Source organism: Manis pentadactyla, chromosome 19 (genome assembly GCF_030020395.1).
Source record: "Manis pentadactyla isolate mManPen7 chromosome 19, mManPen7.hap1, whole genome shotgun sequence".
Classification (NCBI taxonomy): Eukaryota; Metazoa; Chordata; class Mammalia; order Pholidota; family Manidae; genus Manis; species Manis pentadactyla.
The window spans coordinates 15,393,658-15,421,445 of NC_080037.1; the positions used below are offsets into that span (position 1 = coordinate 15,393,658).

The 27,788-nt window shown below is 36.2% G+C and overlaps 1 protein-coding gene across 5 annotated transcripts in view; it reads right to left on the minus strand.

Annotated features, from left to right (window-relative positions):
* The window catches only part of LYPLAL1 (lysophospholipase like 1), a 127,741-nt gene that overhangs the window by 29,148 nt on the left and 70,805 nt on the right, over positions 1-27,788 (minus strand). For 2 of the 5 annotated variants that reach the window (XR_008994966.1, XM_057495118.1), the window contains exon 6: positions 10,678-10,782. Coding sequence is in view for 3 of the 5 variants with exons in the window: in XM_057495118.1 (XP_057351101.1) it covers positions 10,678-10,782 (105 nt within the window). In the remaining 2 variants the exon portion in view is untranslated. Of the gene's footprint in view, positions 1-7,580; positions 8,129-10,677; positions 10,783-15,223; positions 15,365-27,788 lie in introns of those variants that run through there. The other 3 variants (XM_057495119.1, XR_008994967.1, XM_057495121.1) reach the window with 3 other exon arrangements.

Consider the following 27,788-nt stretch of genomic DNA (forward strand, 5'->3'; position numbering starts at 1 on the left):
CTTTGCTGTTATGCAACTAAAGACCAGTCTGCGTACCTGACTGTGTTTTGTCCTATCTTGTCTGGAAGCTTCTGTGCTATCTTTTAGATCTCAAGTGGCCTCAGTTGTACCATGATCTGCCTGGGATTTTATCTTTTTTCACTCACTGTGCTGTGAACTCCATGTGCCTTTTAAGAGGGAGACACATGAGTTTCAGTTCTGAATATTTTAAAAACTGTTTCTCTGATGGGTATCGCCACTTCATTTTCTCTCTTCTTTTTTGGAACTCCTTGTTACTGCTTAACTCTGGAGATTGGTTTCTTTTTTTTTCTCTCTCTCATCTTTCTCCTCCCATTTCCCTTTTCTTTTTGTTCTATTTTTCATCCTTCACCTTACAATCTTCTATTTAATATTTTTTTCAGTTTTTTGTCTTTTTTAATGGATAAGAATTCTTTCTTGTTCTTTGATCCTTTTTCATAGTGACCTCTGTCTATACTGTGGGCGTTTTTTTTTTTTCTTTGCTTATCTTTGAGGATAAAGTTTAATTTTTTAAGAAGCTTACTTCTGGTTTCTGCACTGACTCTGATTCACCTTTGTCTATTTGGGTTTTATTTGTCTGTTTTGCTGGGTTTGCTCGGTATGTCCATATTGCACATTTTCCTCAGGTGTCTCTGATTCTCGTCCATTCATTTACATCTAAGAGTGAGCTGCTACAACACTGCTGGGAGCAGGTGTACGCAGAGCAGGGCTGGTGGCCTGCGGGGTCACTGTCAGGTCCTTGATCGGGGAGAATGACTACGCTTTCCATCGAGGAGCTCTAAATGGTTATCTAGAGACTTTTTCCTATGGCTGTGCAGAGAACAAAATATCTAATTTCTGCCAGGGGTGGAGTAGCAGGGCAGATATGGAGGGGGCGGCATAGATTGGACAACTAGCGTCTAGAAGTGGGAGGAGAAAGGGGGGCTGAAGGAGACCATTCCAGGGCCTCCATTCCCCAGGGGCCCACAGTAAGAGCCTCTCTTGTTTGGTGTCCCTGGAGCAGAATCCTCTGGTCCGTGTGTGTGCACGTGTGTGCGCGTGCATCTGTGTTTGGGCGAGGGTTTGTAGTAGGAACATCATTGTATGGTGCTCAGGCCGAGGCTTGGATCCAGTGTTCTCCTGAACTCCACCTTCTGCTGAGTGTAGGTCCTCCAAGTTCTGAGCCTTTCTGGGGTTTTGCAGGGAGAATTGGCTTGTTTTTTGTCATTTCCCTGAAAACAGGTGCTTAGATTTTCCATTATCCCACTGTGTTTTCATCTGTTGTTTTCCAATTTTCAAAAATGTGTCAAAATATTCTATCCACTGTTGATTTTTTTCCTGGTTTCTCTTTATCTTTATGGGCTAATACTTCTTTTTTTTTAAACTGATGCTGTGGGCTATGGAGGGTGTGAGGTAAGATGGTGTTAAATGCATGTGCCTACATGCCAGTTTACCTGGCTGCATGACAAAGAGAAAAAATGTTGGATCTGCTTTTTGTATAATGTCCTGTGAGTCAAACAGCCAGGCCCATCCTGATCAGGGGATCCCAGTGGGATGTTATCTCAGTCGTCTTGGGTAGTTCCTGAAAAACTAATTAATAAAGTCCCATTCACATCTTTACTATGCAACTTCTTAAAATGTTGATGTCTCTTTGCAGAGGGTCCTCAAAATGGTGGATCGATATTTCATCAACTTTTCATATGCTCACTGATGGATATGAAACTGGATTGTATTCAATAATTATTTGTAGTTTGATGCTATGGAAAACAACTTGTATGCTTACCCAAGATTAAACATGCGCATTGTTCACCATATGTAACTGGGTAATAAGGAACTTGTTAATGTGATTCCAGTAACAGCAAAAAAATTAAGTAGTCATCTTCCTTTCATCCCGCCTCCTTCATCTGTATACATTTCAGGAAAATGGGCAAAGTTCTAGTTTGACAGGAAGAATGAAATGGAGTTTCCAATTCTGGAAAAGCAGGTATCAACTGATCATAAAGATATTAGGCATAATAATATTATAATAGCTTCTATTTATTGACTGACTAGTTCAAGTACTTTGCTGTTTAAAAATATCTTTTTTTTTTTTAAGCATTAAAAGCCTTACATAATAGGTATTATCTACATGTTTATATGCGGAAATGAGGCTTAGGCAAGTTCTGAGGCTCAGTGAAGTTCCAGAACGGATTTGGACAACAGTCTGAACTTTGAAGCCTACGTACTCCATATTGCGGTTGGAAGTGATGAAAATGATATTCATTTATAAATTTAAAAAAATTGGTGGTGACTTCTCATCTCCATAATGTTCATTCTATTCTGCCACCTCATCTCAGAAAAAGAAGTTGCTTGGTATTCCTGTAATCTGATTTTCAAATATCTTGAGCTCCTCTTAATAAGTCTATCTGTAATTTCTTCTCTCTCATTTCTTTTTTTCTTTTTCTGGTGTGATTTTTAGATATGCCTCGAGATTCTGGAGTCCTTCCTTACATCTCTGATGAAAATCTGACTTAGGAAGACTTCATTTGAAGGAAGTGTAAATCTCGCTGAGAAAAATCCTCTTGACTTTGGTTTGCTTTACACAGTTGAAAATACTGCTTATGATAGGATGGCCATGCTACAATTAAACAAACAACCTATAAAGAAATCCAACTTGTCAAAACTGGCTTGTTAAATAAGCTTGGAACCATTATCTGAATAACAAACTAGATGTGAACTTGGATAGCAAACTTCAGCTTTATGGGTCTTCCAGTGACCTCACTGTTGTAACAAATGAGTACATCGGGTTTCCTTATCCATCAGGAAAGTCCGACACTGTGTGTCAGATGACTCAGAAAACACACAAATGTCTCCCATGCTGGAAGATAAGCAGGTTCTGGATTTTCTCTATTCTGCATCCCTTACAGCCATACGTCAAAGCAACACCACCACCTCGAAGTCAGCTCCTGACTGGGGGAAGTGCCTACTTCTCAGTTCACCTGGGCATCAGACCCCTTTCCTAACAGTGAGTCTTATTCCCTTCCCCCTTTTCAGAAACATGCTGACTGTACCGGCATGCTAGTCTTACGGAAGCATCAGTGAGTCTATACAATCCTCTCGCTGTCAGGAATCCCCCACCCACTGTCCTCTCCCTCCTGCAGTCAGGATATGGCCTAGATTCAAGGATGTCATCCCAACGAGCGCTGTCTCTCAGCTACCCGGAGGGGAGGCAAAGATAAACAAGCCCTCTCTTCCCATTCCAAGGCTGTACTGAGAAAAGGCAGTCCAGCGAGAGCGCTCTGGGAACAGTTCCTGGGAAGGCCTGAACAGCCACGCGCCCGTCTAGACTGTCCCTCCTTCTCACGCCCTTGGCCCCTTCTCAGCCTGGGGGTGGGGGTTTCCCATCCCCCACACCTCCGTGGATATTTGGCAATGTCTGGATACATTTTTGATAATCGTTATGGGGGGATTGTGATTATCCAATCGAAAGGCTGCTGGTGGCCAGGGATGCTGCTGAACATCCCGTAATGCACAGAAATGTCCCCGCTGTAAAGAACGACCCAGTCCCTGGACATGAATAGCGCGGAGGCCGGAAAGCCCAGCCGTAGGCCCAGCGGCAAGTGGGCAAAATGGCAGGGTATCATCTCTTCTTTCTCAGTTCATAAATCATTTATTAAGTGCTTTTTTATGTGGCAAGGATTGTGCTCAATATCAAAGGAGAGACAGGAATTTCACTGAATTTAGAGAGAGCATGAAGTCAGGAGATTGACTCCCTGCATTCAAACCCCAGGCTCGGTCACTCAGTTGCTGTATGAAGATCAGCGAGTCCCATATTCCTCCTTGAACATCATTTTCTTATCTGTGAAATATACCCACACAATAGCATAGACATCATAAGCATGTTGTGATGATTAAATGAATTATATATAAAAGTGCTTTGAACAGGCTTACCACAGAGTAAGCCCTCTCTGTTTTTGTCTTTCTCTTCCTGCCACGTACACTGACGGGAACACATGAGAAGACCCTCAAACACAGAGGCCTGGTTCCCCCCAGAAGAGGCCAGACCCACAGCAATGCGCTTTTTGGAAAAGAGCTTACGATTTAGTTACGTGCCAGTTCTGATTTTGTTAGGATGTTTGGCTAAATGACTTACAACAATCCAAGTCTCTAATTCCTATGTGCAAAACGGGGATGAAGGTCCCTGCCAAATCATGAGGTTGTCAGGAAGATAAAAGGAGATGATAAATGTGATAACAATTTGAAAAATTTTTATCACTTATTCTAACTTCTGGAATAATATTTCTCATTATATATTTTACGTTTTCCTGAGTTCTCACGTCTCCTCTGAAACTTAAGAAATAATTATCCATCTCCCTGAAAACCGTTGAGCTGGAAAAACTTTATAATTTGAAGTCCCCACGTTTATTTCTGGACATAGGCCAGTGAATTGAATTAACTTTCAAAGATTTGCTAGGATACTTTCAAAAACCATGATGGTAATTTTCTGGTTTTAAGAGATGAGATTAAACGTATCAATTATTTAAGCCAATTTGTTGAATACCTTCAGGTGAACAGTCATGGGAACATGAGTCATTTATTGAGCTACAGTCAAACTGAGGGAGGAATTAGCATCTAACGCAGCAGGTGTGTGAAGCCCTAGGCAGGCTCTGTCCTCCTGTTTGCCCGTGTCTGAGCCTAAAATGTGGTGCTTCCTCTTTGTCTCTCAGTTCTGACTTGAACTGACCGATCATAGCATGACGTCCTAACGCGAACCTGCTGTGCTTCTATTCACCTCACTTCCTGTTTGTGTCAACTGTATGGAACAAGGCCCAGATTTAGGCAGGAAACATGATTTTTAAATCCACAGTCATCCTCACCCTTCCCCTCCCCCTCTAAGCACATACTGTTTTTTGCGATCTGTGATCAAGGAAATACTTCCGATAAACTACACTTACAACACAAAAATTTGCTGACCAAAATTAATGGCTGTTTTCAGCTCTACGTGAAAGGAGCTGTCGAAATGCATCACAATGGACACGCGCCCACCTCCTAAAGCTCTCAATAGAAATGCCAGAGAAAGGGGCATGACCTCTTGTAAAATTAATTGTTCCAATTGGGGATTACAGGGGATTAGGTGGAAGTAATCTTAGGCTGTGCTATGCTGTCGCCGTTCTGCCAGGACAGGAAAAGCCCTAACTCCAAGGGCCGCCGCCTACTAGGGCAGGTTTATTTTCACCAGACCTCGTATATCCACGGCTGAAGCCCTCCAGTTTTCCTCTTTGGTCACTGCAGTTCATTTCCCCTTGGGTACTGGATAGGAACAAATCCAAACAGTCTTTGGGGTGGTTCCACAAAGCTGTGGTACAGCTTGGTATTGATGTGAAAAAAGCCATTCACCACCAACCTCCCTACTGGGACAGAAATTGAGGTAAGACATCTCATTTTCTGTACCTGAACTCCTGTAATTCAGAGTGAAGGCGGCTGCAAATGTCCTTGGGGGATTTGCCCCCATTCTCTATCTTTATTTCTGCAAATTGAACTGTCTGGGTGTTCTGTGAAATTGGGGCTGAACTGAATTTCCCATCCAGTCTGCAACACGATCCTCATTCAAAGCAAAATCAATCTTTATTTGCCATTTTCCCCAGAGGACTTGAAGAGGACTGTATCATTACATTTGTGGTAATTTACACAGGTCCGTGCTTCTAGGGGCAAAACTGTGCCACGTGATCTAAGTCCACGGTGACCTCTCAGAGTTTCCCTTGAGATTCTGGAAGGGTTTTTGCTCAATTTATCCTCTGGCTGACTTGATTCTATGTCTTAGACAATGGATACCTTTATAAAGAAAATGTTATTGGCTTGTAAATCGTTAGTTTTTTAAACAGTCCACTGCAAATGTAAAAATTGATTTTCTTCACTGCTTTTTCTTAATTCCAAATAATGCTGTGCGCACTGCTGCTTTCTCTAGGAGCCGGAAGGCCATAATTTACCAGATGTGAGGCTATTAGGCCTTCATTTCCTGAAGCAATGAATTAGCAACTCTTTTTCCCTGTCACGGAAAATTGTCACCAAAATAGTTGAAGGCACAATGGCAAGTCCAATTAATGTTTTGTTTCTTTAAAAAGCTGAAAGATGAATTGACTCAGAGGCCAATTCGTAGGAAATTACCCAGCTCCAAAGAGGGGGAGAAGGACTGCAGGAAACATTATTTTATTGTAGGTATTCCGTATCATAAGTGTTTCAAAAAAGTATATAAGGATTACTCTTTTCTCCTAGTCAAGATGAAAGATCACAGAGGTTAACTCTGGTTTTGCTTGCTCCCATTCTCTGGAAGGAAACACTTAAATTTCAGGTTAAAAAGTAGCAAATAGTGGCAGAAAGAAAGCTCAAGGTTTCTAGGCTCTTTTAGTTGGAGTAGTACTTTGGGGGTACAGAGGAAAGCAGAATCTGGAATCTTGAGCTTTAAGATGGGTGTAATATTTTTAATTTACCCTTAATTCTGTATTGCATTTAGAGTTATATTTAATTTTATGTTAATATTTTAATATTTATACTGATTTATAATGTGAGATGAAACATACCATTTTATTTACCTATAGTTTACCTTAATAGATAGCATATCCTTAGCCTAGTCTATGGAAATATCTTTGACATTTATAATAGATATATAATTTGCTTTTAGAAGAAAGTCTTTCCTGCAATTGACGTTGCTATTTTCATTTAATGGAAAAACTGCTTAAAATTAGACGAGGAAAATAGAGATTAGAGATTAGACAATACACTCCATATTTATGAATATAAATTAGACAATGTAGTCCATATTTCTGAACATAGAGAAAATTATGAATACTTTTGCCTTGTTTGTGCGTTTAGTTAGTAATCGTCAGATATGCTTAAGAGGTGGAGGGCAGAGGAGGAACTTGCGACATCCGTGGGGAGATAAGGGCTAAAGCCATCTGGGGGATAATTAGCAGGCAGCACACAGGGAAAGCAGGACCTGTGTGGTAGTTATAGATGTTGGCGTCAAGGACATTTGAAATAAGAGAAAGCTTGCTATAGAGTGAGAATGGTCAAGAGAGTCTTGTCTGTCTCGTTCTAAGAAATTTTCCAAAATACAGAAGAAGTGTGGACAGAGACAAGGAAGGGTGTTGGGGTCCAGCTGCAGGGAAAGGAGGGAGAGGAGAAGAGAAAATATGCTGAAAACTGTCTTTGAAAATCCCAATATTTTCTTTTAGACTTACATAAAGGTTTTCATGAGATTTAAGGGGCAGTAGGAATGATTTAGGAAAAATAACTTTAATTGTTGAGTTAATACTGAAGAAAGGAGAGTTAACTCTTTGAAGAATAGTACACAATACTACTACTACTACTATTACTAATAATAATAATGTTAAAATCAGTTTTCAAAGCCTGAAGGGCATGTGAGCTTTTAGAGAGGCATTATGGATCATCTTATATGGTAATGTCAGGAAAATCCATCTCTTTGCCTGCTCTGGAGGACTATGAATCCTTAAAACTCAAGGTAGGAATAGAACCTACCTTCTGAACCATGATTAATGCCACTAAGATTAAAAAAAAATTACAAAACTAAGTCTTTCACATGACAAGTTTTCTTCAGATAAATGGTGCAGGCCACATTTTCTATTTTATAAATTGTGGGTCTTTTCCTGTATCCCACTCTCACCCCCAATAAATCAGGCTGTTGTGCCCCCACACAAACAGCATGCATTCCTATTTAAATATGTATTTGGGCATGCTGTTTTCAGTGCCAGAAATAATTGACTCCACCATCCCACTGCGTTGTATTTTTGTTCAAAATCCTACCTCTGAGTTCCTCCCCATGCCTTTATAGCTAGGTGGTCAGCAATACTTACAAAACACATTCAAAAAGCCCCGTAGGGCATACAGAAAGAGGTGGGGTGTACAGCTCTTGATTACAGAGAAACAATTCTGCTAGAGAAAAAAGAACACACAAAAGGAAGAACACTTGGAAACACATGTTCAGCGGCACATCATGAAACTAAAATAAGAGCATAAATCTGAAGGAATTAAGTTTGTTAATTTAGAGCTGAAAATGTCCCCCCTTCTCAGTCACTAGTCATTTAATTCTATCACACCAGTAAATTGTCTCTTCTGAAGTGTCATCATCAGGTGCCTAAGGAAAAGACAAATAAATCAAAGTCAATACCTTTTGTTTATTTATTCAGAGTGTAGGGAAAAAATGATATCACAATGTAGGTTCTGATTATTATGAATGGAGTACACAGGAAAAGTCTTACATCAGGAAGTATGTGTTGGCAGGTCCACATGACATCATATGATAGACACAAGAAGGATTTGTGTGTTAATACAAACCGCTATTATATTGCAGTTGTATCAAATAAATTAAGCCTCTTCTTACAGACTTTAACAAATGTTTACCTTTTCTAGGCAATTACTTAACTTTCTAATTATCCACAAAGTGAGCTCATGTGGAGAGCAAAATATACCAAATAGTCTGAACACGTGGTATTAAAAGTCAGAGAATTTTGGTTTTTGTTTGTTTACTTGTTGAAATTGAATAAAGAGGTACAGATTTGACCTTGAGCATTTTGTTAATTACAAGGCTTCTGTTTTTGTTTGGAACCAGCTGTACACTTTGTTCTCATAATCCGCCTAACCATTTAAACGCAGGTTTTCAAATGCTAAATTCATTAAACTTTGGCAACTTGGCAAAAGGCATGGCTATGCTGTTCTCACCTGTTTGGACCATGCAGACTCGATATTTGTCTGTCTGTTGTCATTTGTGGGAGAATGGGATGCCTGTGGTTATCAAGACATTTTCCCTAGAATTTTATCACAGCTCTTGGTAGAATTTTCACTTCTTAGAACATTATAAAAATAATCAGTCCTGCTGTTATATTGATCATTTGACTTGGTCAACGTCAAGTTGTATATAGACTTTTTCATTTATGGATTCTCTTTCATTAATTTATTTTTCAAAGGTATCTAAAAATGTAAATAAAATCCCTTACTCAAAGCTATACATGCAAGCATCAGGATGAAAGATAGGAGCCCAAGTATTCATTTGTATTTAGTGTAAGATCTAGGATCTGGGTAAACAGGTTCGTGGATTGACATCCATTCCAGCTTACCCAACTAATGATGCCTCTGCTAGGCATCTCAGCTCCTGACACTAAAGTTGTTTTTCTCTTGAAGTTTCTTAAAATATTCTCTTTTTCTTTGGCTTTCAACAGTTTAACCAATAGTTTAACATCTAGGTAAGGATTTCTTCATGTTTATCCTACTTGAAATTCACTGATATTCTTAGATCCACTGATAAATGTTTTTTAATAGAGTTTGGGATGTTTTCAGCCATAGTTTCTTCAGATACTTGTTTCGCCCCTTTCTTTCTCTCCTCTCCCACTGGGATACCCCATTATACATAGGTTGATATGCTTGGTAGTGGCACAGTGGTCTCTGAGGCTTTGATCAATTTGTCTTCAATTTTTTTCCTCTCTGTGATTGGATAAATTGTATTGACCCATCTTCCGATTCACTGATTCTTTCTTCATTTAGGTCAGATCTGCTATTGATCCCAACTGGTGAATATTTCATTTTGGCTAATGTATTTTTCAACTCTAGAATTATCATCTGGTACTTTTTAATAGATTTATCAATGTTCCCTATATTGAGTCACTGTCAGCATAATTTTTGTTGGCTTTAAAATATTCTTTGAACATATTAATAATAGATGTTTTGAAGTCTATATTTGTTAAATCAAACTCAGAGTTGTTTTCAGAGTCTGTATTTTTTTCCTCCTGAGTATAGGTCATATTTTTCTGCATTTTGCATGTCTCATAACTTTTTTTGAAAATTGGACATTTTAGATAATATAACAACTCTTATTCTCATTTTATTTTTTTTCTCCTGTGGGTTTTTGTAGTTGCTGCTTTTGTTGCTTAATTTATTTTATTTAATTAAAAAATGTAAAAAAATTAACTAGCCTAGACTTAATCTACAGAGCCTATCACCCCTGCAGTATGTGGCTAGTGATGTTTCTGCTCAGAGTTGAAAAAAAAAATCTTATTTTCATTTTTTAGCATGGTTTCCTAGAGGTGACCCTGTGTCTGCGTATCTTAGCGCTCAGCCAATGACTGGTCACAGGCTGTACTCCAGCAGATCAAGTCTCTAAAGCTTCTACTTTCTGTTGGTAGATCTATGTTTGGTTTGGGAAGTGCCTTCCAAGTCTGGACAGTTTTCAAGTTGCCCTAGTTCTTACTTTCTGCTGGGCTTTACTTCATGAGTATAGGCTTCCAGACAGCCAAGGATGTATCAAGGCCCCCCGTGGCTGTCTCATTTCAGGATCTCCCTGTCTAGTCTTCTGGTATACCCCTCACATCCCAACAGGGATGGCAACTGCATACTAGAATTGCTGCAGGCTTTTCTTAGCTGCTTCTGGGTGTGTGTTTCCCTCCTTCCTCTCCAAAGAGAGGCAACCACCCCCACCACCCCGCCCCAACAACAAAGCTGCTGGTTTTGGCAGACTGCTTGGTTATTTCCAGATTACTAGAATGCTTTTTTTTTTTTTTGGTCAGATTGGTCTAGTTTTATAGTTGGGTTAGGGAGAAAGGACTTGCTGATTTCTTCATTCCTTCATACTTGAAGCTCTACCTCATTCCTGACATAGAATCATACTCTTCTCAAGAGATTTTAAAGGTTTACCTTTGGTGTACCTGTGGTACTGGAATTCATTTCTGGGCAGGTGGCCATCTATTACTGCACTGGGGAAACGGTCAAATATAAGGCCAGTATGCTCTTCACAGGAGTCTAGTAAGGATGAAAGAAACTTGCATTTCAGTTTTATAAAGTGTTAAAGATAAACATTAATCAATTCTGCACTCCAATTACCTGTACAGTCTTTTTATTAACAATATTTTTCAAATGCTTTTAAGTTCACACTTAGAAAGTCAAAAAGAAAAGACTGTAATCTTTTAATCTCATGGAGCTGACCTCCTGGTTAGGAATATAGAAAATGCCCAGAGAAAACTGCCTTCAGACGAGAAACACTTTAAAAAGCATGAATCAGTGGACATATGTTCAAGCCCACTTGTGCTACGGGACTAGCACAGGTTAGCTCTCGAGAGAAAACTCCTCCAGTCCCACTGTTTTTGGAAAAGCCAATAGAATCTTTAAAAAATGCTGTCTTAAAGCACCTAATAAGTGCAGAAATACTAGCACCAAGTATATATATAAGACAAAGTAAGCTTTTCTTTTCTTGTTTGTTTTCCCTTACCATGGTATGCTCAGATCTCTGGCTGAGAGAGGTATACACTTTGGTTTCACATTGCTGTTCTTCCATCTGGACTCTGCTAGTGATCTGAGGGGGTTCTGAATTTAGACATCATGTCCCATTTCTCCATCAGCAAATCTAAGCTTGTGATTTGTACTCTATCAGACTTGAATTCTCAACCAAGCTTTATATCTCATATGAGGAACTTTAACAAATCATGTTTATCTTTGTCACTTCAAGGAGATAATAGTTTAATAGTTTGGTGTCTTTATGATTTCTAGTTATATTTCTAACTTTCTTTATTCTTGAAAATAAAATGACAAGACCATATTTAGAAAATGATGTCTTTATCAGATTTTTCTGCCTCTTCACAGTATGATATGTTTATGATTATGATACATTTATAATCAAGATGCCTTGTAAAAATTCAGTTTATCAGTTTAAATATTTAGGAATAAAAAAATTGAGTGGGGGAGATAGAATATGCTACAATCATACCTTAATTTGACATATTTATAAAACAAAATCATTATTATGCCATAAAGTTAGCATATTAATTGACCTAGAGGTAAAGTACTAAGAAAAATCTTTTAAATGTGGCCCCTAGAAATGTCCTTGTGTTAAAACATGGTTAAGATATTAATCAGATTTTTGGTCCCTGATTATTTATTCCTTCTGAGTAAGAAAACTGAGATGACTGTTAATTCTGTTATGTTGTGCATTACCACACTATTTCCACTACCTGTGAAGTCTGCAAACGTCATCATTTTAAAAGAGTTAGTCACCATATAAAGATTTTTTTCTTTGTCATGTTTCCATTGCATGTTTTGCTATTGCTCTAAAGAATTTTCCTACTGAATGGCAACAAAATAAATTCAAAATATAAACCACATAAGTAAAAGCCACTAGTTAGATTCATGCTTCTTTCCTTTTTCCTAAAGCTCAAGCAGTATCTTTTCTGTTACCCCCACCTTCAATCCCAGGAAACAAGAGAAATTCCTTAGCTTCTACTGTCCATGTCCTCCCATTCTGACACACTTTCTTTTCTACAATAATTTCTCATCTTCCCATTCAGATAAACCTGTCCATTCAAGACCTTTCCCTCCCAATATACCTTTGGAAGGGACAGCCAGCCATACTTTGTCACAGGCACAGAGCGGGTGACTGCTTTGACTGACTACATCACCAATTGACAATCAGCCAAAGGAAAGGGGTTTAATTACAATGGAAGTAATTAGGTTGGGAATAAACAATTACTTCACAGGCAACCTGGACCACATACATTGCTGCTGAGGCCTGCGAGCACTTTGGGGGCCGAGTCATAAATCCTATAAAGCCGTCTGCAGTTGGCATAGCACCTAACACAGGGTAGGCTGTGGATTTATTAAATATTTGGTTAATGAATGGTTGAATGAAGTGGATGGGTAATTAAAGAATAGTGAAGCCTCCTTTCATGTGAAATTGTAACAGCTTTTCTGGAATAATGTAGAAAAAAAAACCCTGCCTTTCCATATAGAGTCTGGAATAGAAATCTTTCAAAATCTTCTGGCCTTTATAAATGGCATCCTTTGTTTATTTTGTCCCTTTATGTAACTTTTTTGCTCAAAACCTGACAAGGGTCTCCCATTTCATTAAACGTAGTCATTCCTCACCTCCTTCAAATATTGCCTTCACAGGGAAGACCCCCCTGACCCCCCCCACTTTTAATATGTACCACCACTGATCCGCTTACACTCGTCACTTTTTTTCTTTAGCACTTACCATCTCCCAATATAATGCATAACTTATTTATCATGCATTTTTCTGTCCCCTGCAACCTGTCTCCACTCCCACAGTAGAATGTAAGCTTCATGAGGGCAGGAATTTTTGTTCACTGCCATGGTTATAATAATGTCAGGGATATGGTGGGTGCTTAATAAATATTTGTCCAATGAATCAATTATTAAGTGTTTTGGGGCAATTACTGTACTGAGTTGGGAAATTAGTGTGCTGTGTTTTAGTTGTTTTTAAACCTGGCTACATATCAAAACCACACAGAAACCACTGTTAACATAAATTCCTGGACCCTAAAACAGAAAATTCCATTTAAATGATCTAGAATCAGAAATATATGTAGAGGCTCCAGATGATTCTGATGAAGCCCTTGTTTGAGAGCTCCTCAATGGAGGAAAGAACATGACTTAGGACTCATATCCATCTAGCTTCAAATTTCCTCTCTGCAAGTTAATACCTGGCTGGGTGATACTGGGAAAATTACTTGTTGAAGCTTAGGAGCATGCTTTCTCATCTGCAAAATGGGAACAAACATTTAGTGAATCAATGACTGAATGAATGAATAAATCAGAGGTCCTCAGAGGAATATTCAATAAACGACATACTGTAAGTAAAGGAGGCAGCACAAGGCCTGAATCAAGAGGCATTTAAGAGATACTGATTTTGTAGTTCCCTCTAGGCATAGTTATATTTAACAGATAAGGCATATCCTGTCCACATTTCAGCTCTTCTGGTTTGGCAAAGGCTGAGCTTCCTGGGGCTTCATCCAGGACTTAAATTATTTAATCTCTGTACTTGAAGTAGATAAGGGTCGGCTAAGGTTATTTTTTTGTTGTTATTGACTTTGGCCAGAACTTTCATGTTATTAGCTCTTTGGAAAATGTCCTAAGTTTAAGTGATGGGTACATTTGATATAAATAAATTAGCAGTATATTGCAGGGGTTATTAATGAGTGTTGTGTTTGAAATGACTCTGTATTCTCTTGAGTCTGATTATGTTACTCCAGAAGATTCCTCTAGGGTCTGGGAAACAAAAAACACCCCAAATTCATGCTCTGGTTTAAGAAGAAATGCCAGGGTTTATGAATGCTCACAGGTAACTACTATACAAGAACCAGTTTTGCTGCAACTTTGAAGTTTATTTTCAAAGAATAATTGGGGTGGTATTTTCCAGCACTAAGTAATTCATCCACAAATTCACTTTGATCCCCCTCTGACACAGCCATTAACAGGAACCATTTTCACAGAATTATTTATCTTTCATGTACTTTCAATGTTATCCTAATACTTGCATATGCAGTTTATGTAACAATCAGGCATTGCTTTGCAAAAAATTTTCTTTGTCATTATGTAATGGGCTATTGTATATCTATTGTATCATGACTTAACATTTATTTATGATTCATCTCTTCATAAACTCCTTGATGTATCATGAAAACTCCTAGCAGGTATCATGTTCTTTATTTCAAGGCTTTCATGAGACCTGGATTTCTGACTTCAACAAAAGAAGAAAGTAATAAGCCTTTATTATTTGAGTGATTGGCTGGCTGCCTTTAATTCATGTAACCAAGGAAAGGAACACTAGCTAGAAAATTGTAGAAAGGCTATATATAGCCCAGGTCCACACCCATGCTAAGTCAGCCCTCCAGGCATTCTTTCTCTTTTGCCCAATTTGTTGCCATTAACATCCTTCATTTAAGAACAAAAAAAGGTAAAAATTAGCAAAGGTAAATTGGAACTTTCAATATTAACATGTAATACAAAGACAATGGGCTGATTAAAAAGCAGTATTTTTTAATATGCCTGCCCAAACCAGCAATAAATTATATATTTTTTAAAAGGCTGTTGGCAATGTAATGTGTCTAAGGTACTGCAATCAGAACTGGCACTACCGTTTTGGCCCTGTGAGCAGCTTTACATCAGGGACTTATTTTCCAGTTTTTTCCTCTCAGTTACTGTAATCATTTGCTCTAGTATAATATAAATTGAATGGCACGCACACTAAATGTGCTCCCTCCTGGAGCTCACACAGGCATTGTAAAATGCAACGGAAAACAGTAGGAGCCATTGAAGTGGTTCACACACTCACCTTTTAAAAAACAGGAGAAAAGAACATCTAAAAGCTCATGTTAGTCCAGAATCCCACTCACACTACTCTTGACTGCCCACCACCTACCCAATCACACATTCGTATCCACATGTTACAGAGACAGACCCAGAGACAATGGGGTCAGCCTGGAGCCATAGGGATAAAGCCAGCAGGTGCGGATGAATTCTTTGGAAAATGTGTGAGGTTATTTTCCCCAAATAGGTAAGTATCCTCAATATTTGCCTTTGTTGTGCAATCCTAGGTTAAATAAAAAGGATTAATTAACCAAAAGCTTTTTTTAGCTGTTCATAAAGGACTTTACTGGAAGAATTTATTTTCAACTGACTAGAAACTATCAGATGTGTCCAGAAAAAAAAAAAAAGAAATGAGGTATCTAAATCTGCCTCTGTCTACCTAACTGGTGGTCTCGAAATCCAGTTTCTCCGTTTTTTTCTCTGACATCGTCACCAATGATAAATATTCGCTGTTATAACAGAACTGACCCTTTTGTCAAAAGTGTATGATTCAGGCCTGGATGCAGGCTGGCTCTTGAAAGGTTCTGGCTTTGGAGATAATGTATGGCAGTAATTAAAAGAAAAGAAAAATGTGGGAGACAACTCAATGAAACAAAGTAGCTGATATGCCTAAATGATCATTTTTCACTTAAAATTTGGAGTGTGTGAAAACTAATGAGTACGACTAAAACAAGTATAACTAATTAAACCAGTGCCTTATAACTTCTAAAGAATATTAACAATTGAAAGTTTACTTAAACTCAGAAATATTCCACCCCCATCCACCCTACCCCCATCTTTTTTCCCTGACTCAGGAGCTAGTTCATACACCAGCAATTTCCTAGCACATTCTCCTTGTATCAGCTCCAAGAAATGAGGCGACTAACTATAACAGCTCTTGAATTGTTCTGTCCTGTTGACCTAGGTAGAAACACGATTCAAAGTCCTCTCCATTGATAGCTAAGCTTGAGTAGGTGTTCACCACCAGGTGGTGACAAATCAGACAGGAACAGGCAGGATTTTAGATTTTAAAGTTGAATCCCTGACTGAGGTATAGGCTCATTCAGGTCATTTCAATAATATATAAAAACATAATTGAATTCTTTTGAACCTTACTTATGGAGGGGAGAGGTTGGTGGTAACTCGTTTATTTTTCACCTTTTTTTCTCTAATAATGAAGACATTTAAAGTTATTCCTTTTCCTCTGAATACAGTTATTACTGTGCCCCATGGATTATGATAAATTCTCCTTTCCATGGTGTTCTGTATAGCTTATACTCCTTTTGGATATTTTCTTTGCTATCCAAGGATTCTTGAATTCATGTATCTTAATTTCCAAGTATTTATGACTTGGGATCTGAAGTGCTTTCAAGTCCTTAAGAATCATCTTTTAATTTTTTTGAATGATTATGATCAAAGAATGTAGCCCATGTAATTTTTAAAATCTAAAATTAGAAGTTAAAATTATATTTTTCTTTGTGGATGAGAATATGAATAATTTCTGCAAATGCTCCATGGACATTCAAGAAATATATTCTCCATTTGAGAGTATAATGCTTTTTCTATCTATGTACATACATGTATTAAATGAAGTTATCATATTATTTAATTCCTTTATGTTAGTGCTATTTAGAGCCTACTAAGTCTCTCCAGTCCTGAGAAAGATGCATTTTATTTTTTATTAAGTTTTTTCTTTTAATTCAAATCATTTTGCTTTAGTTATTTTGCTACTGTGTTGTTTGGTGCATAAAGGTTATGACTGTTGTCAAACATTTAATTACATCGTTCTTTATCCCGATTAGTTCTCTTAATGACTGCCTAATATTTGTATTTCCACTCTTCATTTCTCTTTGTATTTGTATGACATCTGTTTGGCCCTTCCTTTAATATAACTTTTTTCTCTTTTTGTTTTAATTATATTCCTTGTAACATATATTTGGGGTCCTTTTTAATACCAATTTGACTGTTCAGGCTTTTAACAAGAGAATTCAAATGAATTATACTTATTGTAATGATTGATATATTAACTCTATCATTCATTTTAATTTACTATTTCCTCTTTTTAAAAAAAATTTCTGCTGTTGTGAGTAAAAGGGTATTTGAAAGTTTTACTATAGTTTTCCATACTATTAGAATTATTATATAACTAACAATTCTATTTCTAGTTTAATAATCATGCATTCCTATCAAACTGTTTGAAAGAATGAAACCAACTATTCCTTTCATCAAAATACACTGATATTTCCCCAACAAACAACTATTATTCTCTTAAGATTTTGTACCCCAAAAAGATGTTTTAAAATATGTTCACTTTTCCTTTCTCCTTCCCTAAAAGATATTTGGAATGCCTTTACATAGTACTTAACCTAACATCTAAATTTGTCTTATATGATTTCATTATTTTGGTTCTAAAGTTCTACCATAATTTTCTTGTAGTAAATCCCTTCTCTAAATGCCTGCTATGAACATATCCTGCACATCCCTTATCCATTCAAAAGCACTAAGTTCCAATACTATCTTTTCATTATTATCTCTGTTAATTCTGTCTTAAAGTCTCTATTCTGGTTCACTTCTTATTGATTAGCATAACTATTTTTTCTCTAATTTTTGTCAGGTATGGTAGGTAGGAGACATGAAGCAGACCAACAAAGTTTGTGTTCCTCCAACGATATAGAAGAACTGTCACTGGAAAGTGACCATCCAGGAAGTAACAGAATTTCTAAGCTTTCCTTATAGTCCTGGACATACGACTAGTTCTCGCCAATGACATGCAACCAGAAGTGATGTTTATTACTTCTGAGCCAATGCTCTTAAAAAGCAGGTGTCTGATCCTTCTCCTCTAGACTGGCTGAATGTGGATGATAAAGGTGAGATGACGAGAGAATGTAAGCACACGATGGCGGGAGTCTATGTCCCTGAATCACTGTATTAGAAAACACATTTCTCCCTGATATGCACCCTTCATATTAACCAAGTACTTTCAGTTCCAATTATACATGGATGATAAAAGAAAAAAACTCCTATTGTATGCAAGACATTACATCATTTTGTAACTGATTTGCTAAAGCAGCTGAAAAGGCAGTAACCATCATGTTTACTCCCTGGTCCTTCCATAGTCTCAACTCTTGCTTGAAAGGTGAATGGCATCTTGGTTAGATGTAAGTTTATTGGCTTATAATCTCATCTTGCTTTTCTACAGGGGCTATTTTACTATATTCTATCCCTCAGTATTTCAATGAGATGTCCATATTTTTTGTAGGTAACTTCTTAATATTCTTTCCAGGTCACTAATTTTAGGTAACAGCTTTATTGAGACAATCACATACGATGTAATTTATCCCTTTAAAATATATAATTCAGTGGCTTTACTATATTCACAGATATATGCAGCTATTACCGTAATTAATTTTAGAACATTTTCATCTCCTTGCACAAACCCCGTATCTGTTCTGTCACTTCCCATTGGCCTGAAACTGTCCCCGCCCTAGGCAACCACTAATCGACTTTCTGTCTCTGGAGATTTGCCTGTTCTGAATATTTCATGTAAATGGAATCATACCATATTTTGGACAGTTGTGATGCTTCTTACACTATTTCTGAAGTTCATCCATGCTTCATTCTTTCTTATTGCCCAGTATGATTTCATTGTATGGTTCTAGCATATTTTATTAAACTGAATCAGTTGGTATTTGGGCTGTTTCCATTTTTTTGGCTGTTATGAATAATGCTTCTGTGAACATTCATGTACAAGCATTTATGTGGACACAAGTTTTCGTTTCTCTTTACTACATACCTAAGAGTGGGAATTACTGGGTTATATAGTAACTCTATGTGTAACTTCTTGAGGAATTGCTGAACTATTTTCCAAAGCAGCCACACCATTCTACATTCCCACCAATTAGTGTATGGGGGTTCTCATTTTTCTACATCTCCTCCAACACTTGATATTATCTGCCTTTTTTATTATAACTATTCTAGTGAGTGTGAAGTGACATCTCTTTGTGGTTTTAATTTATATTCCCTAATAGCTGGTAAGTTCCTTTGCTTGGGAGCTTAGAAGATGTTTCTTTATAGACTTTGAGTTCAGAAATTCTGTTAAGGATACAAGATGTTTCTTGTCTAATCCCGTCCTGGAAGACGTTGTGCATATATAAACTTTAGATTTGGCTCTTTCTTCAACATAGAGAAAACAATTTCTTCCTTGGTGATTTTCCCATGTTAAATTATTTTACTTTCTTCATGCGTTTTACTTTTTACCCTCAATGTATTCTTGTGTTAGGTTTCCTTGATCTGTTCTCTAAATCCTTCATGTTATACCTCATAATATCATTCTTATCATATTTTTGCTTTGTGATTTGAAGTACTTCATTGATTCTTTCACATTAAAAAATTTAGTAATGGCTTCAGGCTAGCTTATGGCAGCACAATCATCCATCCGAGATCAACTAGAAACACTGGACAAATTTAAACATTGGTTCTCAAACTGGGGAATTACCAAGGTTTCATGAACCTGAGGGAAGAAGATAGAATCAGGGAAGAGCAGAGGGGTGAGGGCAACACTCATCTTCACTTTTCTCCTCAAGATGTTTGCTGATTTGTAAGCCATGAGTGAAGAAGCCACTAAGGTGAGCAAAGCTTCCCTCAGTCTTACTGGGTTGGGGAATAAAAATTTTAGTTTGGAAAATACCAAGGAGGCAGGGCTCTGCTAAACATGAGAAATATAAGCTACATCCTTGAAGGGATTCACACTAGTGCTAAAAGCCAATTGCCATGGACAAAAATCTCACAAAGACTGAAAACTAATTAAATCTGCTTAGGGTATGATTGGACTATGATACCTTTTTCTTAGGCTAACTTCCTAAGGAAACAAAGTTAACCCTCTGGAGAAAGGTAATATCATCCAAAGCATCAAATTATTTCTCAAGTTTTCCTTTGAAATGTCAGGATTTCTAAAAGACAAGAACATACAAATGAAAATCAAGAAAAAAAAAGGAAAAAAAATGAATGCACAAGAGATGGAATATTGGAGTGAATTTCAGAGACAGATGATAAAATAGTTGTAACTGAAAAATCAGGAATACCAGCATAAAATTGTATATATATAAAAGGAGAAAAGTTAAATTCCAAAGGTGAAAATTCAAGGGCCTAAATTAAGAATTTAATAAGTGGTTTTAGTATCAGATCAAATGTAGCTGAAGAAGGGTTGGCAAACTGGATGATAGTCAGAAAATATACACACTAAGGCACAGAGTTAAAAATTTAAACAAAACACAGAAAAGAGGGTAAATATATGGCACACAGTGAAAAGGGCTTTGGATAAAATTGGAGTTCCATAAGGAGAAAAAAATGGCAAATGGAACAGAAATAATATTTGAATTAATCAAACCAGAAATTCAAGAAGTGCTTTGAACACCAAGTAGGATAAGAGAGAAATTCACTTCTAGGGACATCATATTAAAACTGGTGAAAATCAAATAGAAAGAGAAAAGTTTTAACAGAATATCAGGGAGACAAGACACTATTTTTAAAGAAACAATAGGATTGGACACTGAATTCTCAACAGGAATAACAGAGTATAAGTCAACTGAATAATATCTTCAAAGTGTTGAAAGAAAATAAATTCTGCCAATGCAGAATTCTTTATGCAGTATATATTCTTAAAGATGAAAACAAAATAAAGACATTTTTAGACCATCTACTATAGTCACCTCTCCAATACAAAACTTAAAGAAACTGTCACCAATTAACTAACTGGAAAGCAACTATATAAAAAAGGACTTTAGGTAGAAGGAAACAGCCTGATAGAAATATGGAAATGCATGAAGAGGTGATGAGCAATTAAAAGGATAAATATGATAAATTAAAAGGATAAATATAAACTAAATACAGACTATATTAAATAATGATAATGACAATGTCTTATAGAGTTTAAAATATATATTGAATAAAAATACATAACAAAAATAGCAAAAAATGGTGTGAGAGGTATAAGTAATGTAAAGTGTTCTAAGTCTTTGTATTGTCAGGAAAGTAACAAAATTATTAGTCGACATTAAAATTGTAATAAGCCAAGGATCTGTATTGCATCATCTAGAGTAACCATTATGAGAATAGGAAAGAATATGTAATTAATAAGCCAACAGAAAGAAAGTGGAATTAAAAAAAATGCTTTATCTGAAAAAAAGGAGAGAAGTTTTATAGTAAAGATCACATAAATAGAAAATAAATAGGGAAATACAGACAAATAGATCAGTAATGGCATAAAGTAAATAGACTAAAATCAAAAAGGTAGAAAAAGACATGCTATGCAAATGGTAATTAAAAAATGATTATGAAGATATTTTAATCAAACAGATTTGAAAGCATGAAACATTGCTTTAAAGAAGGGAAACTGCAATGTTAAAAATGTCAACTAACCAGGAATGTACAATTCTAGATGTGTATGCATCTATTAACATAGCCTCAATGTATGTGAGCCGAAAACTAACAAAGCTAATTGAAAAATAGAGAAATCAACAATCATAGCAGCAAAAAACTTTAATTCAGTATTTTAGAAAGATAAACTAGAATAAAAAGACCAAAAAATTCAGTAATGATATAGAATATCTGAAAAAGACATTAAGAAAACTGATCTAATTGATAAACTAGAATAATAACAAAATATACATTTGTTGTAAGTGTACATGGAACATTTACTAAAAGCAACAATATGCTGGGCTGTAAGGCAAACCTCAAACATTTTTAAAGCTTGAAATCATGCAATATATTTTCTGACCACCATGGAATTGAGGTTAAAAAAAAACTGCCCAAAAATATGGCTGGAAAATCCCCAAATGTTTGGAAAATTAGTAATATACTTTTACCTAACTCATAGATCAAGAACAATCACAATGGATATTGAGAAACAATTTAAATTAAATGGCAATTACAACATGACAACTTGTAGAATAGATCTGAAACCATAATTAGAGAGAAGCATGCAGCCTTAAATACATACATTGGAAAGAAGAAAGGACTAAAGCAATAATTGAATATCTCTCTTAAACAAGTAGACAACTTATAGCAAAAGAAACACAAAGAAAAGAGTGGAGAATAATAAAGATTAACACAATTATTAAAATATGAAAGCATATGTGGGATCAGAAGGATTAACAAAACCAAAGATGGTTATTTCAAAGGGAAAATTAGCAAAACTAATGACATTGATTATTAAGGTGGGGAAGTTTAAATTAGCTTTTTGGTAAAAGGGTCATTATTACATTTTGTACAGATATTAAAAATATGAGAAAAATACAAATACTTTTGGCCAATCAACCTGAAAATTTAGATAGAAAGTACACTTTTCTTGAAAAACACACCAACACTAACACAAGAATAAATACAAAATCAAAATAGCCCTTCACCTATTAAGGAATTGAATCAGTTATTAAATAACCTCCCCACAAAGAAAACTCCTTATAAACCCAGATGGTTTCACTTGTGAATTCTTCCGAACACTTAAGGAAGTAATAAAACCAATATTATAAAAGCTCTAACAGAAAATAGGAAAAAAGGAACACTTCCTAACTCATTTTATGATGCAATTAAACTTTGATAGAAAAACCTGATAAGAACATTACAAAAAGGAAAATTATAAATTTATTTTGTGAAAATAAAAGATCCTAGAGAAAATATTAGCAAACCAAATCCAGCAATACATAAAAAGAATAGGTAAGTACTTCATGACCAAGTGAGTTAAATTCAAAACTCAGTCAATGCAGATTATAACATTAAGAGAAAGGGGAAACTTCATGTAGATATTCTTTCATTTTTATCATCCTTATAGATACATATATAAAATACATGTATAACTATAAAATTCAATATCTGCTCATGATAATTACTCTTAAGAGTACAGGAACAGAAGGAAACTTCCTTCATATAACAAAGCATGTTGATAAAATATTTACATGCTATTTACTTGTGATTTATTGAAAGATTTCCCTTTGATATTGGGAATGGAGACAGGGTTGTTCACCCTTGTCACTCTATTGAACTGGAGACCAATAGGCAACAGGCAAGAAAAGAAAATGAAAAGCATAAGAATTGGAAATGAAGAAAAACTGCAATTTTTGGACACAAATTATTTTAAATATAGATCACTCAACAATGTATAGCAAATCATTAGAAATATTAAGTGAAGTTTGCAAGTTTTCCATATACCAGATAAATAAAAACAAGTTGTACTACTATACACCAGCAACAAAGAGAAAATTATATTTAAAACATTTACAACCACATAAAAAAAAACAACACACATCTCTGAATAAATATGATAAAAGGTGTACAAAATCTCCACCTTAAAAACTAAAAGCAAACAGTTATACAAGCCAAAAACATTATTAAGAGAAACTAATCTTAAATAAATGGAAGAATATGTACCAGGTTCATGAAAAGTAAAAGTCATTATCTGTAATGGCATCAATTCTCCACATGGATGTATCATTTAATATAATTACAATCAAAATGTCAACTTTTTAAGTGGATACTGACAGGCTGATTCTAAAATTTATAAGCAAATTCAAAGAGTCTATAATAAAAAGACTAAGTATAAGAAGAAATGCAAAGCTGGAAGATTTATGCTACCAGACCTCAAAGCCCATTACAAAAATATACTATTTAATAATTTCAGCCATTGACATAAGACTAGGTCAAGAAAACAGAGGAAAAGAAACAGGTTCACATATGCGTGGCAACTAGATTATGGCCAAGGAAACGGAGCAGTGTGGTAGGAAAGGATGGTTATTTCAGTAATGCTATGTAAACTGAATATCCATATGGAAAAAGTGAATCTTGAATCCTACCACACCATGCACAAAAATCAATTTTAGATAAAACGTAGACCTAACTATAAAAGGTAATAAAGCTTAAACTTTTGGAAGTGAACACAGGAAAATATCTTTGTTACTGTGGAGTAAGCAAAAATATTTATTAAACAAAATTGGTGCTACACAAAAGGTGCTAGCTATAATAACAGGAAAACATAATAAATTTGACTAAATTAAAATTGAGTTTCTATTAATCAAAAGACACCATAAAGAGAATAAACAGTATGCCAGAGGATTAAAGGGAGAAAATATTTGTTACCAATTTTTTTCAACAAACAATGTATTACTTAAAATTCCTACAATTAAATAAACAGAAGAAGAAAGTCAGTGGAAAATGGGTAAAAGATATTAGCAGACTCTATAAAAGAAAATACCCAAATTCTAAAAACATGAATAGATGCACAACTTCACTAGTCAGGAAGGGAATGCTAATTAAAGTACAGTGTCATAGCACTGCACTTTGGAAAATTAACATTTTATTGTATAACCAAACATTAGTATAATCTGTGATCCAGTATTTCCACTCCTAGATATTTGTGTTCATGAATCAGTAGACATGCACAAGAACATTCATGTCAGTGAAGTTTGTAAGAGCAACACACACACACACACACACCTCTAGTAACTCAAATGTCTGTCAATAGCAGAATGCATATAAATAGTGGTATTTTAACACTATGAATATTACACAGGAATGAATTACATTAAAAAATATGGAAGAACATTAAAAAATTCATAATGTTAAGTGATTAAAGAAAAAAGGCCACAAACAAGAGATTCTATTTTTTATAAAACCCAGATACCAGGAAAAATAAGCCTTGCATTGTGTCTGTTCATAAGCATGTGTGCAAGGTTATGTGTGTGTGAGAGAGAGAGTGTGTGTGCGTGTGCGTGTGTGTGTGTGTATAGTTTGTTTCTAAAACAGGAAGGGAATGATGCACATAAACCCAGAAACCTCATGATAATGGACAGTTTCCTTGGAGGGAGGTAAAGGGAATAAAATAGGTAAGAAGACTCAGGGTTTATGCAAGTCATTGGTGATCAGCTAGTTATTTGGCTGGACAATGGTTTTATTGTGAAATAGCCACATCATGGAATATTACACACTCATTAAAATGAATACATGTGTGTATACACATATACTACAGAAAGTGAGAGAGAAATTGAATGATGTTCTTAACATATCATTATATGATAAAACCACTCTCTTGAACAATATATTAAGTTGTCTTTGTTACTTTTTAAAAAATAAGCCCTACATAAGTATTTGTGTGTGTGTGTGTACAAGAGATTAATGTATGCCGAAGTGGCCATGTCTAGTGGTGGGATTCACTTCCTTTGTGCTTATCTGTGGTATCCAAAAGTTTCACGGTGAATGTATAATACAACTTTCTTAAAGAAGTGTGTTACTTATAGGTGTCTAACATCTTCACGATACTCCTCAATACTAAGTAAAATGTCCATTTTTACTGTGGTTTTCATGTCCTGAGGCAACTCTAAAATAGAATATTTTACACTGAATGCATCCTCTGTGTAAAGCATCTGGCCCCCATGGTGGCTGGAATAACTGTACCAGCAAACTCAAAACCGTGTGCTATAATGACACAGTCTCAGAAACTTTTATAATTAATATGTCAGCAGTTTTAATTCCTTGCCTCTTTTGTAATTTAGTACCTTCTTTTGCAGAAATGGAGAGGAAATATAGAGTCAGATAGGCCAGGAGACTTCTCTCTTCTGAGAATGTGTATTCCGAATGTAAAGAAAATAAAGATACTTAGGTCAGCACCTACATCTGAAATGGCGTGTTAGTTTAGATTTTAAAATCTGCCACTTTCATCTCCCAGAGAGCCAGGTGCAGCAAACAGATCCGCTTGCATAAGTCTATAAAGCAAACCTCATCACTGAGTGTGTCAGAGCCCAGAGATTTATTATAAAGTGATATATTTTCAAAGACCAGCACAAAGAGTCTTTTAACACTGAATTTGCCCGAGACCTCGCCGACATCAAACAGATGCTTTTCACTTGCAGTGTTTGACTCTTAAGCTGCAACGTTTCATACGTTAAGTGATTGGAAACTTGGGAACTATGAAGTAATACTTTTCTCTGATTTGGAAAATTTGACTCTTTAACAATGAAACTTTAGATGCATATTAAGAAATACTTTGAGAAGTGGTATAGCGTTTTCTTTATAGAGAGACTATCGTTTGGTCCAGTAATATCACTCTTTCAAAGATTACAAAATCTCTAAAATTGATTTGATGTTAACAAGAGGGTTTTTTTAAACCTTCTCTACCCTTCACTCACCTACATTTCTCGTTGACTTCATCTAAAAGTCAAATAAGCACTACATGCCTGAGGTTTTAATAAAAGCCTTCTAATGTGGGTCATTTGATTTTTAGTCTTAAAAAATAAATCATAGACTGAAGTTGGATCGTTATCATGCCATATTCTAGAATAAACATGGTGCCCCTCCTCAGCTGAGGCCAGTGCCAATGTTTATAACTCTACATACATTTTAACCCAGATGCAATGAGCTGGTTCTACTGAGCTTTCCCAATTACCAGTCACATGATAAACCTTAGAAGGCAGCAGGCAAAGCCCAGCTTTGGTTCGTATCCCTACTCCACTTTTGCTCCAATGCACTCTAACTCCATCTTGAGCTGGATCGGAAGGAGAAGAGGTTTTGCTTTTCGCTTTAAGAAGATGCAGTGCCCAACATTCCTGATGCACAGGAGGAACAGCTGAGCCACCCAATGTGATCTCAAACCCGATCTTAAACATGTTATCATAAATAATGGAACACAAACTAGATCTTTCTCAAGCAAGGAAACTTACGAATTTCCCTTGACAGATTTTCCTTTATAAGATTTTTACACTGCACATTTATTTAACAAATACAGCAAAACTTCTTTAGTTTGGATTCTAATGCTCATTTTTCAGGAGCAAAGACTGACCTAAAAGGAACTAACATTTGTAAGTACACTGTTACATTACAATGTATATGCTACCTCGAAAGTTTGCTTTTGCTTAACAAGTCACTACCTATACTAACAAGAATAATCTACTGTTGAACATCTGGGCATAGTACCAGGTGGTTTTTATGTGTCTAACTTAAAATTCAGTATGGTCTTGTCAAAATAAACAAGGTCAGCAAAGATGGTTCATAGTGTTCACATTCACATCATGATGGACCCAGAGTTCTAATCTAGGTGTCCCTCACTTCAGATTTCTGACCTTTCTACTACATGCTGTTCCTGTATTTTATGGGAAATGTAAATTAGGGTTAAGTCTACTTTTAAGGTAGGCATTTGTTTGTCATAAAGGGAGGGAGCTCTGGGGTCAGCCACCCAAGCTGGGGTGCACAGGGGTAGTGTTGATGTTCAGGGAAGCAGTAAATAGTATCTTTTTCTTGCCCTGTCATGTTCAGATCCATTTGACAAATCAGACCCAGAGGGAGATGGCAATATCAGCTTTAATGCTAATAAAGCCAACTGGAAAACATGAATTTAGATCTGTTGATGAGAGGGCCTTGCTGCCCCATTTCAAGTCTAGACGTTGGGCTAGCCTGCCTACTGGAACGTTGAGAAATAGAGGACAGGATTCCTGCCTCTAACTGATCTGGAGCTCACTGCCTTCAGGGGATCAGTTCCACGCAATCGAGAACTATGAATCATGGAGGCCATCTACCCATCAGATAACTCAGTTCTCCTACAGGAGCAAGGAAGACGGGGCAAACAGTCCAGACTGCTACGTTAGCAGAAGATTTTTAGGAGAAAGGGAAAAGCAGTGCTCTTCTAACGT